General features: G+C 38.5%; 1 protein-coding gene across 1 annotated transcript in view; it reads right to left on the bottom strand.

The window, feature by feature from the left end:
* The window catches only part of spns2 (SPNS lysolipid transporter 2, sphingosine-1-phosphate), a 76,194-nt gene that overhangs the window by 11,949 nt on the left and 50,204 nt on the right, over positions 1 to 14,041 (bottom strand). The window contains exons 4-10 of the mRNA XM_067407157.1: positions 13,146 to 13,297; positions 8,754 to 8,820; positions 5,313 to 5,455; positions 4,389 to 4,541; positions 4,110 to 4,299; positions 1,193 to 1,258; positions 594 to 692 (exon numbers count right to left, since the gene is read on the bottom strand). Of these exons, the coding sequence (XP_067263258.1) occupies positions 594 to 692; positions 1,193 to 1,258; positions 4,110 to 4,299; positions 4,389 to 4,541; positions 5,313 to 5,455; positions 8,754 to 8,820; positions 13,146 to 13,297 (870 nt within the window). The remainder of the gene's footprint in view (positions 1 to 593; positions 693 to 1,192; positions 1,259 to 4,109; positions 4,300 to 4,388; positions 4,542 to 5,312; positions 5,456 to 8,753; positions 8,821 to 13,145; positions 13,298 to 14,041) is intronic.

The following is a 14,041-nucleotide window of genomic DNA, read 5'->3' as shown; positions in this document are numbered from 1 at the left end:
GAAATCGGAAAAGGGAGATGGAGCCAGGGTCAGCGTACAAAATCATAGAGCCAAATGTCACACGGAACAAGGCAGCGTAGTTTATTGTTGCACACAAGTGTTTAAGAGACCGAAGGGAACACTTGTAGATGAATGTAGCCTTGAATGAGCTCATGAATAGCTTAAACATAATGTCTCACGAGGAAAGGTGTTACTGGAAAGATCAGGAGGAATAAGAAACCTCCAGAGGGCTTTTGTGTAATTCTGCCATTGTGAACTCGAGAAAAAAGCCACACATCATGTTGTTTATAGCTTTGACTTTCTCTTTCTAGACTTAGCCTATGAACTGTATCTTTCAAAAGTGTCAATAAGCTGATTCTTCTTCACGATTGTCTATTTGGTGCACTCTGACTTTTGTGGGTATTGAAATGTTTGAAAAACCTGTAGGCTTGCACATCTTTTGTTTAGACTTCCTTTATAGGGTTCAAACCTTAATTAGACCCCCCAAAACCACCCTATAATGTCCGTACACACCAAATACTCAATACTTGAGCAGTATGTGCTAGTAACAGGCAGCACTTTAGTTCACTGCCCTGTGCGTGAGACATTCTTACCAGGCCTATGAGGTACGGGCTCCCAGCATCCCCTAGTAAATGTGAGGTGAAGCCCTGGAAGGCAACAGCTGTGGCTCTTCTGGTCGGTATGACAACATACTGGAGAAAGAAAAGAGGTGATAGGAAAACAGCAGTGAGAATCACACAAACTCAAAACAGGAAAACAAAAGTTAAGCAGACACTGTCAGAATGCTTTACACTGACCCAAGCTGACTGGAGTTTAAGTATGCAGTAAGACCTTGGCTGACTCAACTTCATGACAGCTTTTCTTGCTAAATCTTTAACTCTACCTTACATGCACTCTATTTACTGCTTCTCTCTCTGAGTTTCTCTAACTCGCTTTACTTCCTTCATACAAAAAAACATCCAAACTGAAAATGTTATTTCGTTTTATTTTCCGTGAGTGGCGTTTCCATTAAGTGCAATCAAAGGCAGCAATTTTGTCTTGGGCCCCACCCAGGCTATGCCAAACCTCGTAGTCATGCATCCCACCATTCAAAATAAGAAACTAGCCTGAGAAGATGACCACTTTTGTTACAGTTAAAGGCTTTAAAGTTTCCACTCGACCCAGCAGATAAATATAGGCTTTCAATACGAACCATTAAAATGTCCGCTGTAATGGCCCAGTTCAAAAAGAGCAGCGTCTCTCCGATGAAAATGCAGATCTGAGGAGGAGAAAAGGAGAGTGGGGGGGGGGATAGAAGAGGAAAGGTCAATTATATTTCATTTCATTCTTTAAAATGAAAAGTTACTCTACCATATATATATGGTATTTAGAAGGGTTTGCAGTTGGTCAAAGACTAAATTAACCCAGCTCATCTACTAAATCAAAAAAAAAAAAAAAAATGTTGTGGAATATGAAAACATGTCATTATACTGTGGTTGTGTTATATGTAATTTTTGATTTTGAGGGCAACAGGACTGTGTTGTGCTCCAAACCGTAAAAAAGAGACAAGCGGTTAGCATTATACTAGAGTGGAACTCAAAAATGTCTGGCGGCTGAAAATGTGTCACGTTTAACAATATATATCAACCGATTCGTCCAATCCCACGAGAACAGACGAACAGATTTAAGCATTCCCACATAAATTAACTGATATCCCACAGTGTCTGGTCTGGATTTTTAAGGTGGCAGACTGAGACACAAGCATTGAATATCTCCACTAATCTTAGTGACTTGACAGAGTGAAGATGTTCTCTCCACATCTCTGAGGCCAGATTACGACTGACGGCAGCTGCTTGGGTCAAACCAGACGGGATTGTGTGGAGAACTGTAGGTTGCAAGGGAATTTGATCATTCAAGCGGCCGTTCTGAATTTGACAGGGTCTCATGTTGGGTTCAGAGTGATATGTTGAGCAGGGCTGACAGAGGGCTAACCTCAGGGTGTGAAATGGAGGTACTGGTTTTAGTGTGTGCGTCTAGAACCTTCCATTTATATGCCAGTGTGAAAGAATATCCGAATAGAAGGTGAGGAAATGAAAGCATGAAAGTGTGCATGTGTTTGGACATGTCTGTATGAAACTCTGTCCCAAAGTGACTTGAGGCTCAGACAGCGTGACGGACAGACGGACAGACAGGCTAAAACTGTAAAGCCCTGCAGGACTCTGGTTAAGGACTGAATTGTGATCAGCCAACATGCTGACGAGACAGCAGCTGTCCCCCTGCTGGAACAGACCCTGACAGAGCTCCAGCATGCTGTCACATTCTCAGACTGCACATCTGTCACTATCAAATTTTCTCACTCCAAATATTTTCCCTCCTTAAAGTTTTGGATTCCTTGTTTTTCGTATGCTTCATTTGGATGTAATTACAGAAGCCTTCTGACAGGTGATTGAAGGGGGGCTCATGTCTTCAGTTGGGGGCTGGCTGCCACTGTAATTTTACCTGTTTGACAAGATGGCATGAAGTCATGTGGTCCAAATTATCATTTCTATAAATACCCTAAAGCTGAAATTTACTGTAAAATCTGGACTGATTGTTGCTCTTGGTAAAACTGACAGATATACACTTTTTCATTTGCACATTTTTCAATTTGCAAAAAAGTGATATTTCATTTGAAGAACAAAAAGTATTTGCTTTCTAACAGTTTAGTGAGATAACTATTTAAAAAAAAAAAAAAAAAAACGATATACATTACTATTCAAAAGTTTTTTTTTGTAATGTCTCTTATGAAACAAGTCTCTTATGATCAACAAGGCTGCATTTATTTGATTCAAAAATACAGTAAAAACAGTAATATTGTGGAATATTATATTGTGAAATATATTTTTACATTTTTCTCAGGATTCTTTGATTAATAGAAAGTACAGAAATCTTTTCGTAACATTATGAATGACTTTACAGTCACTTTTGATCAATTTAATACATCTTTGCTGAATAAAGTATTCATTTCTTTTAAAAAAAAAGCTTACTGAACCCAAACTTTTGAACGATAGTGCATATTTTTAGTTATATTTTATACTCTCAATTGTTATTCTGGTCTTGTGCCACTTCAAGATCCAACTCAAGATTAGAGTCCATAAGACCCCAGGTCAGACCGTTTGCTTTTATAGACCTTAGACTTTTCACAAAAGAACAAGAGATTGCAAAGCCAGCCCAGTTGAGGGTACAGTTAGTGAGTCTTTCATAGTTAAGATAAGATGGCAAACGTTGAGCAAGCTTACAGTTTCTCAAACATAACATCAGAGAGATGGCATTATCACGGTGTACTAGGTTCTTTTGTCCATAGGAAAGACAAGCAGTCCCTAAAAATACTTTCTCATCATACTTTTCATCATAAACACGAGATTCCCAGTCCAGTTTGGCCCTCTAGGGAGCATTCAGCATTTTGTTCTGACCGGATTGTTTTTTTTTTGTTGGAAAAACAAGTGTGACCTGGTACAATATTATCTTTGTTTTCTTATTCAACATACCTTTTTCTCTATTAGTGACTCACAAATGCCACAATCCATTGTTTCTCAGCAGTAACTGTGAAAACTGCTCCCTCTTCCTGCTTTACATGCCAATTAAACAAGTACACAGTGCCTGTCGCTCTTATTCTTTTAGTGTTGGGCTTGGACCTAACAGCCCTGCCAAGCAACTATGGCTGTTAAACCCACTGAATGCAACAGACTTTATATCGTTTAAAGCCTTATATTAAACTGAATAGATGTGACCTTATTTAACTTTGACTGAGAGCACTCATTGTAATACAAGTATAGTCAGAAGGGTGTTGTACTAGAGATATTCAGGCCACAGTGTTAAGAAGCACTTCAGGAGAGAATCACAGTGTTTACACCACAATTCCATTATAATCAGAGCTTTTTACGTTAAGTGTCTTAATATTGTAATAATAGATCAAGTGTAATTCATTAAATATAGTTAATGGAATGTTTTTTTCAAATATACAGTGTGTGTGTTTTACTGGAAGACAAATCAATAGACCAATTTATACTTTAAGTGTAAAATCCAAAAGTTCAAAAGTGTGAGTTTACTTTTGAAGTGAGATGAAAATGAACAGTGAAAGTGCTACTTACATACGCTCCCACAATGCTCTTCTTGGCCACAACAAAAATGAGGCAGATGAAGATAGCAGAGCCCAGCATGCTGACCGCACACACCAGCGGGTCGGCACGCTCCGTCTTTTGACGGCAGAGCCGTGTAGTTACAGCGCCGATCACGACTCCCAACAGCCCTGTCACACAGGTGATGGCTCCAAATATCAAACTGGAGATCAGAGAGAAACATAGCTGTTGTCAAAAGTGTAACGTTTGTGTTTGAACATTAGGTTTCAAGCAGAGTGTGTGTGTTCTGACCTGTCTTTGCTGCTGCAGGGTTGATAGGTGCAGCTCACTGCTGTTTTCTGCACCACCTGAGCTCTGAATAGGTACTGCGGGATCCAGATCCCAAACGCCCCCGTGGCAAATGACACTGCGGCCGATGCCAGAGATGAAAATACATAACTACGGCTAGGGAGCAGACAGAAAACAATTGAATATCCATTTCTTTTCTTCTGAATGTTTTTTTTTTTTTTTTTTTTTTTTGCATTTCCTGTTTTTCTGTTATTTTTGCTCTTTATGTCTTTCTGACGTAATGTATATGGTCACTGTGATTTTTGCCATTCCTGTCCAAAAACATAGTCCTAACCCTATCCCTACCCCAAAACCTAATCCATCATTTATCCCTAAAATCAAAGGGAAATGGTGTAGAAGCCCCTAACCCTTGTTGTAAGCCTAAATGTGACATTAACTAAAAAAACTATCCCTCGAATCTGATTGGTTGATTGGAATGTTGATCCAGGAACATGTTATACTTAGTGGAATTTATTAAAAGTGATGGTAATATGAGTAGTTGACATACAATATGCACATTTCCTACATTCATCTCAACAAAGATGAAAAATAATGCATATATAATATTTATATAATTAGATAATGTTATTGATAATCGATACTGTGTCATTTTTTCGTAAATGGAAAATCTCAAAGTGTTTAAAAACACAAAATTTAGTTAAATTATAGTTTGTCACACCACAGGATATGCAGAAACTACTTTAATGCCAGCTACTCCAATAAACTGTCACCAAGTTCAAATGAAGTCAGCACTGTACAAAGACACATCGAGGATCCCAATATTCTAGCTCAATGGTTGATTGCATATAGTACACCACAATCCTGAACATTTAGTCCATTTCATTCTTGACTGATGGATAGAAAAAAAAGAATAAACAAGTGGCATACTTTTTGGCCAGAGCTTTCATGTCACAGAGCCAGGAAGTGCGTGCATGTAAACGTCCAGCAAGTTGGTCGGCAATCCCTCTCTTAGGCTCAGGGACAAAGATGAGGATGAGGAACCCAGCAGTCAACCCCAACATTGGAGAAACCTTGAGATAGAAGATAAAAAAACATATATTGAAGAGTTTAACACCGCAAAAAAAAAAAAAAAAAAAAAAATTATATATATATATATATATATATATATATATATATATATTTTTTTTTTCTTTTTTTTCTTTTTCTTATGTATTAATGCCTTGTTTTCCAGAAAAATATCAAAACATACTTAAAACAATATAAATGAGAAGCAATTTACTTTTTTTGTATGACATTTTCAGTTAATATATCTTGAAAAATGATTTTTTTTTCTATTTCATTGATAATTTTTTAAAGAATAAATTAACTAATTAACTAAATTCAAACAAAACCAAGTCTTATTATCTTATATAAAGTCTATCTTACACAAATTGTAGTTGTTTTTAATGGGAAAAAGCAAAAATGCTGCTAAATGCTCTTTGCTGTAACTACTAGACTAAACATTTTGCTTGTATTACTGTGAGTCTGTGCCGTCTGTTAAACAAAATCTTGTGGGCTGAACAATAAGAAACCGTCTCACATCCTGTTTGGTCTAGCAAGTTATTTGTAGAGTTCATAACGGTGGTGTTGTGTATTTTGTGATTAGTTTACAGTTTTTCTATACTACAGAGGACTTTAATTTATATTCACATAAGGGTGTGTAGTGCTGGCAGGGAACTAGACTGCAGTGTGAAGTGGACTCCATTAGGTGATGTTTCTTTACTCTATCCTCCCATTTTCTTTCTCAGTTTTCTCCCTTGTGTGGGAGCAGCTGCGGTCCACCAGGCCATGAGCTATTATCTCTTTTATCATCCTTCCTGATGGCTACAGCAGCACAGCGTGTGTATGTGTGTGTGCATGTGTTTGTTAGTTCGCTCGCCCACATGGAAGCAGCGCAAGCGCCTCCGTCGCTTGTGAAAGCCAAAGCAATTCTGTCTGTCAGACACAATCCTCCTGGAGATCATTTATAGCACATTAAAGCAAAGCTCTGCTCAAAATTGTGTCTTATGGGTGTGTATATGCATTCTTGTAAAGATTTAGTAGTCTGCACTGCAAAAAAAAAGTTCCTAATCAGTATTTTTGTCTTATTTTCTGGCAATAAATACATAAATTAAATTAAAACGAGATTAAGTTGTATAAGCAAAATTAAGATAATATGACTTACATCTTGAATCTGTCTTAAGAATTATATATACTACAGTTCAATTGTTTTTTTGTTTTTTTTTTGCATTTACATTGTACAATAATACTGTTTCAAATAAATGCTGTACTTTTGAACTCATGAAAAAATATATATCACAGTTTCCAGAAAAATGTTAAATGTTTTCTACAGAGCCCCCCCACATGACATGAATGAAAAAAAAAGTTGATTGTGTGCATGATTTACTATTTCGTTCCCTCGATTTGCTAAATTGTGTGTACAATTTACTATAACATAACATCACAACATTTATTTCCATCGAGAGGTGCATCATCATTTTGGTCAAGATCCTGTATTGACAATGCAAGAGGTGAGCACTCTGTAAAGTCTCCTCCAGCACATCCCAAAGACTTTCAATGAAATTAAGTCTGGACTCAGAGGTGCCAATTTATGTGTGAAAATAATTCTTAAAGCTCCCTTCCAACAATTCTTTCACAATTTGAGCCTGATTAATTTTTTTTTTTTTTTTTTGCACTGTTCTGCATTATAAATCTTTTAAAGAACATCTTGAGACTGAAGCAGATCACTGTATCCCACTGACATGCTGCGGTTTTCTGCACTATAGTGTGATTCTGTGGACTGAATGTGTCTCTGTGTGCGCTGCAGTGCTTTTGATACAGAGCTGCGATGTCTTGCTAAAGCCTGGATTTGGTCTTGTTATCCCTCCGTAACTAGAAAACCCAGCAGCCGTAAAAGAGGTCTTTGCAGTGGACCTATTTTCTAACTGTCACACTGTGGAGATCCCTCCCTGCCTCTCTGGTTTAGATTCAAAGCCTTCAGTGATCAGTCATCTTGAACTCTGACTCTGTCTAGCACTCTGTCAGATGCTGCCCTTTCGTGCTAATCTCAAGCTAGTGCTGTATCATCTTTCGTGCTTGTGTTAGAGTTGGAACGCCAAAGAACGAGTATAATCAAAGAAAGCAAGATCAAGGTGCTATTTCTCCTGGCATTTCGCCTCTCTGACCTGCAGAAGATTGATATGGCTCTCAATAATTATGATATAATCCTCCACTCCAAAAAAAAACAAAAAAACACACTCTCTCTTCGAGAACGGAAGGCGATTGAGTTCTTTAGGGGCCTGCAAAACAAGCGGAAAGTGGCACAGAGTGTTTTTCCCCTCTCAGAACAGGATATGCCGATATGGAGTCCCTTTTCATCAGTCTGATGTTTTTATACTCATTTAAAGTGCTAGTGATGATTAATAGTCCCCTAAACCATGAGCTTTGTCTCCTCAAGGAATGTTTTACTGCATCCAAGAGCTCAAACAATGGAGCTCCGCTACTGTTTGCAAAAGAGTTCCGATAAACTAGCTACCAAATAAAGCCATTTATGTTCCTGAGGGTCATATAACTGTCATGTAGAGAGGTGTTTCTGTAAGCTTGAGAGGGTTTAATGCTCCTCTTAAAGTCTCTTTTTAGGCCTAAGAGCTCGACAACAGAACCTTGTTGGAGTTTTAAGAGGCAGCCACACAACACGCTTAATTCAAGTTCAGGATCAGACCCTCTGTCACCCTCTGTGGATTCTTTATGACCCAGAGAAAGGAACAAGTAATGAAGCCCACCTGTTAACTTGAGCATTCCCCTTTAGAGTTTTAACTGAACAAAAGAAGCGGTTGGTTTTAAAACAGAACACTCTGGGCACTCTGCTGCCCAAAAACTTGCAGACCACTTCTTTTCCTCTCACTCAATCATTTCAAAATTTAGTCATTTTAGCTGCATTAGCTGCTCTCATTGTAATACATTAATGCTAGTGAGGAATATCCTAAAACAAAAGGGTCTGTGTAAGTGAGCCTCTTCTCCTGGGTCTCTGCAGTACAAAGAGCATGTTACTGCATTACTCACGGATAGCGTGTATGAGTGGGACTCGAGAGAGCTGGAGGTAATGCTAAATTAATGCACTTGAGCTAGCTGGGTTGTCAGTGTTGCCATTGCACTGGCTTCAAGGGGGGAGGAATGTTATGCTGCTTTTTCAAGAGACGGGCTAAAGGTATTTCGGGATTCACCTGTCTGCCATGGGTTTTAGGGATATTTTTGTCCAGGCCAAGAGGAAATGGTGTGTGTTTGTGGAGGCTGTGCATGCTTCCTCTAAAATATTGATATAACACAGGGAGAGATTTCAACAGCTCTTACCCTCAGCGCCCAGTACCAATCCCCTCCAGCGTCTTTAGCAATGGATCCCAGGATGTAGCCCAGACCGCTGCGGACAGAGAGCAAAACATGTCATTATACACAAGCAAACATATCATATTCTAGGCATAAACATCCACTCTCCAGCTGGTTTGCGGGTCTTAGCTAATTTAAGCAGAACTGAGCCAGGGTTAATTTAGTTTTGAATAGTTTTTATTGTAATAATTGTTAGTTTATTACTTGTATATAGTTACTTGTTAGTTTATTAATTGTAATAATTGCTAAATGGTGAAATGAAAATATTTATGTAGAAATGTAAATTTCTCAGCCTAATCTAGTTTTATTGCAATCTGTTGGCACACAATCTCACAAAATTGTGTCAAAATACCTGTCTCGGCAAGTATTCTCTCGGTTTTGTCACACTCTAAAAAATGCTGGGTTAAAAACAACCCAAGTTGGGTTGAAAATGGACAAACCCAGCAATTGGGTTGTTTTAACCCAGCGGTTGGGTTAAATGTTTGCCCAACCTGCTGGGTAGTTTTATTTAACTCAACTATTGTTTAAAAATTACTGTATTGCTTAATTAAAATTAACCCAAAGTATGTTGGAAATTAACATTTATTAATGTTCAATGAATAATTATTAAACAATAAACATTTATTAAATTGCTTATTAATACATTTATATTAATAAACTATTAAATTTACATTAATAAAATATTAAAGCTTAATAATAAACATTCACCTTTTGTCTATTATTGTTGCCTCTAATTGCATCTGGTTTTTAATTTCCCAACTATTTTGGGTTCATTTTAAGCTAGCCATATAACAATTTTTAAACAATAGTTGGTTTAAATAAAACTACCCAGCAGGTTGGGCAAACATTTAACCCAACCGCTGGGTTAAAACAACCCAATCGCTGGGTTTGTCCATTTTCAACCCAACTTGGGTTGTTTTTAACCCAGCATTTTTTAGAGTGCATAAGTGAACAGTTGAGAAAGAAACCAGATGTGTGTCAGGTATTTGGTCCGTGCTTTGCTTCTTAAAGTGACAGCAGCCTAATATTCTTGCTGTTGTCTGTGTCATTAATGTTAGTAAAATAAAATTAAAAAAATCATTCATCTACCATATTCGAAAGAAAAAAGAGTGAAGAGAGCAGTCAGGGGGAAAGTGATGAGAACAGCTTTTAGAATAAGTGTGTCGTGTAAAGTGTGAGTCCCTTGAGAACCAGACCAGAGAAGTTATGTGCACCTCTGATTATAAAGGTTTTAGTTATGATCTATTTTACTTTAGTTAGCTATGAATTTATACAAATGTATTTTAGTTTAGTTTCAGTTTAATAACACTGTTCTAAGCTAGTCTAGCTGGTCTTCCATCCTACCCTAGCAGCCAGCCCAAACTTGTTTTCACTAGTGTAGATGGTCAATGTCCAAAACCCCTCTAAAACCAGCAAACCAGACCAGCCTGACCAGGTTAGGGTAGTTTAATAAGTTTTTTAATAAGCTGTTTTGCCATGAGACTGTCTCATTTACTTGTTCCCTCGCTCATTCTTTGCAGTCATTCTCTTCGGCTGTTTTTCCCACCCAAAGCTGTGTCATGCACACTAAAACTTTCATGCGCTGGGTAGGCTGCCTGAACTCAGCATGCATACTAATGCCGCTGATAATGGCTTTACACTGAACATCACCTCTGGCTATGTAAGAGAGTCAACCACTTAGCATTACTCAGGGGCTTATGATGACAGATCAGCTCCGAGGGAAAGAGAAAGAGAGATGACTTGGGAGAGACACTAGCTTCCCACACTGTGTCGCTTGGGGTTTTGGATGGATTTGGGGACTGTGGTGAAATACTAACATCAAACGTTCAGATGACCTAATTCTCAGAATCCCTGTCTGAGGCTGTAGGATACGGCATGTGTCTCGTGAACTTTTCTTTAAATTCTTCTAAGGCAAGACTGTCTGACAAGAGTGATATAAGGAAAGGAGGAAGACGAGCACTCAAGGTGGGATTATTTCAACCCTGTCGGTATCTGAGGAATCTGTGAGTCATATCTCTTCAGACTCAGACCAAACTCTCTCAGCTCTACATCCTGTTTACAGTCTGATAAAATTCATAATTGCCCTGTTATGATCTTGTGTGGCTGAACTATTCTCTCTGTATACTATCTGTATGCTGATTATCTGGTTTGAGATGGTTGCTGGATGTTATTTGACTGAGCTGCCTGTCATCGGCCCTTGTATGAATTGTTTTCTCTCCTCTTGGTCATAGTCTGTTTAAAAAAAGTTGATTGGGTGTCCAGCAGTTCTTCTTTCCATCAATTCTCAATTTTAGGTCGAAAGTATTCCTCCACATTTTCTAGCATCAGACTCATTATTATTCTCACTCTCTCTGTCTTTCCCCTTCTCATGTTTGTACACCTGTTACCAAGAGTCAACAGGAAGTGAAAAGAAAAGTTTTTGCTATTTTAAAGGGATAGTTCACCCCAAATTCCTTTACTCACCCTCAAGATGTTCCAAACCTGTACAAATTTCTTTCTCCTCCTGAACACAAAATAAGATATTTTAAAGAATATGGATAACCAAACAGCCGATGGACCCCCACTGACTTCCATAGTAGGAAAACAAAATCTCTGGTAGTCAATGGGGGGCAAGATATGCTTGGTTACAAACATTCTTCCAAATATCTTCCTTTGTGTTCAGCAGAACAAAGAAATTCATACAGGTTTGGAACAACTTGAGGTGGAGTAAATGATGACAGAATTTTCATTTTTGAGTGAACTATCCCTTTAAGCAATACTATATACCTATAGAGTGGTTTGGAACTGTAGTCTCCTGTATTTTTATTTATTTATTTCATTTTTTGTACACAGGCCCTGGCATAACTGCAGCATTTTAATCTTTCTGTTTAAATTTGGAGCGTCCTTCCCACCATCTAACCTCACACACACTTCCTGTGTTCCCAGACATTCAGGCTGTCGCTCAGCAGGTACATTGTTTACCTTTAAGTGCCCCTGGCATATCCGACTGATGGACCAACCTGACCTGACCCATCAAACAACAGGACCTTATCAGTGAGTACATATGGCTCTCAACATGAGCCCACAGTGACCAATGGACCTCATTCAATGTCAAGAACCCTTTAACTGAGCTTACACATAATTGTGTATTCATGGAATATGGCCACTTGGTACCTTATTCATGTTCTTGATTGGATGAAAGTTTTTGGACATTGTGATGTGGTCCTACCATTTTTATATGTTTGTACGTATTTGTAACACAAGCTGTCGTTGTTTCTCCATGTTTATTAGCAACTATTACATTTTTCCATGCCCATAAGAGGACTCAAATTTCCTGCCAAACATTTCTCTCATGGCTGAGGTCACTTCCTGGAAACAGTAACAACCTGACAGCAGATAAACAGGGCGCTAGACAGGAAGTGAGGCGGCACACTGCGGCGCTCTAGTCTTTCACCTCTTATTGTTTGTACTGTCGATCGTTTTGTTAGGGCCGAACCCAGTTAGCCCGCAAATACCAAAACTCTTCTGGGTCAGCTATTTTTCCATCCCGTCCTTTCCTCTAACTGTATTCAATCTCTCATCGATACTATTACTAGACCACAGAACAGGTTTGATGGCGACAGCTGCTGTGTTTAGACATTTCTTTTCCTCAGTTCAATGGAGGAACAGCCACTCTGCGTCATACAACTCTGATTAGTTCGGCCAATAACATTTTATGTTGATGTTTGTCTCCCCATCAGATTAACAATATAATTCCAAGATGCTGTATGTGAAAACAATGAAGCTAAAAATGCTATGCACGTACATGCATGCATTTATCACCTTTCCTCTGTTGTTTTCCCCCTTTTCTCTCCAGTCTTTTTCCACTTCAGTGAACAAAAGAAAATGCCACGGCCTGTGTTAAGTGACCGAAATAGGTGAGCTTAAAGTCTTTCACAGCAGCAAGAGATTTAGAATATCATTGTCTATTTGGCCCGTCTGAGGCGGTGACCACAAAAACGCACAGTTTCGCTGAGCTCAATTCTCTACAACTGACCTTTACTGAGTGGAGATGGTATCTGAGATTATCTGGCTGTCAGAAGCTGTTCCCTTCAGCTACAGTTCACCTAACCTGACTTCAAATGTCTTAATATACATTACAATTCTCATTATGGCTGGTTAAATAGCAATAATATTATATGGTTGGATATCAGATGGTATTATATCACTTGGTACTAAAGTGCTAAAACCATCTCTAATGAACATCTGCACATGTGCAATTAAATTAAACAGAATTAAATGACATTTCTAGGACTTTATCCATTTTATTCTAGAAAATGAATAGATGTAATGGTACCTTATAATGGATTGAAAAGAAAAAACTATGAATTTAGGACTCACCTTCCTAGTGGGATGGCCAGGTAGAAGACAGAGAGCATCATGGTCCTTTTGTTGTTTGTGAAGAGGTCTCCAATGATGGTTGGAGAGATGGATGAGTAGCTTGATTCGCCAATACCCACCAAACATCTGGACAGCACTAACAACCAATAATACTGCAAAAGAAAAGGTCATATGATTGAAGATTGATTGACATATATACTAATAAATTGGTAAATGGCTCATAAATATGGACTAATATGGCTCTCATTGTAATTCCTTAACATTTAAATACCATAGATTATGATTTTCAGGGTCATTGTCAGGGTCTCTTTTAGCTATTTAAGCTACCTTATCTGTTGATTGACTAAGACTGTGTTCAGGTTTGTGTGGCTCTTTAGACGTTCAACATTCCTAATCAACAAGGAGCAAGTATCCTACATTTCTGAAAGAGTGGGAACATGTGGCCGTTGTCCTCTGACCTCTATCGGCTAGGAAGGAAGCCAGACTAAGAAACCACCCTTCCCTGAAATGGCCTAGACTCATTGAATATATAGTCGTTTATGTGAAGACGTTTAACTGTGGGTGTGTAATGGACATCTAAACTGCTGTTGAGAATTTGGGTCACCCTGGCAGTCGGCCAACTGAGGAAGCTAGTTATAGATTTCTCTGTTGCTTGTGCTCACAGTCCATTCCTCTTTACGATTTGACCTTTTTTTCTCTGTGTTTCTCACTCTCCTTTATAATATCTCATTTATTTTATGTCACCGGTGGTATCGATCTGGCAGCAGTGGGGAGTCTAGCCACACCCAACACTGATGGAGTGAAAGAAAATGTAAACAGCAAATATGGACACTCTCTAGAGACAGCAGGTCATCCCATTATGATGTGATGCACATATACAGCACGCACACATACAG

The sequence above is a fragment of the Chanodichthys erythropterus genome, chromosome 13, assembly GCF_024489055.1.
Source record: "Chanodichthys erythropterus isolate Z2021 chromosome 13, ASM2448905v1, whole genome shotgun sequence".
Taxonomy (NCBI): Eukaryota; Metazoa; Chordata; class Actinopteri; order Cypriniformes; family Xenocyprididae; genus Chanodichthys; species Chanodichthys erythropterus.
The sequence above is the reverse complement of the archived record's forward strand: the minus strand, read 5'-3'. Positions and strand labels throughout refer to the sequence as shown.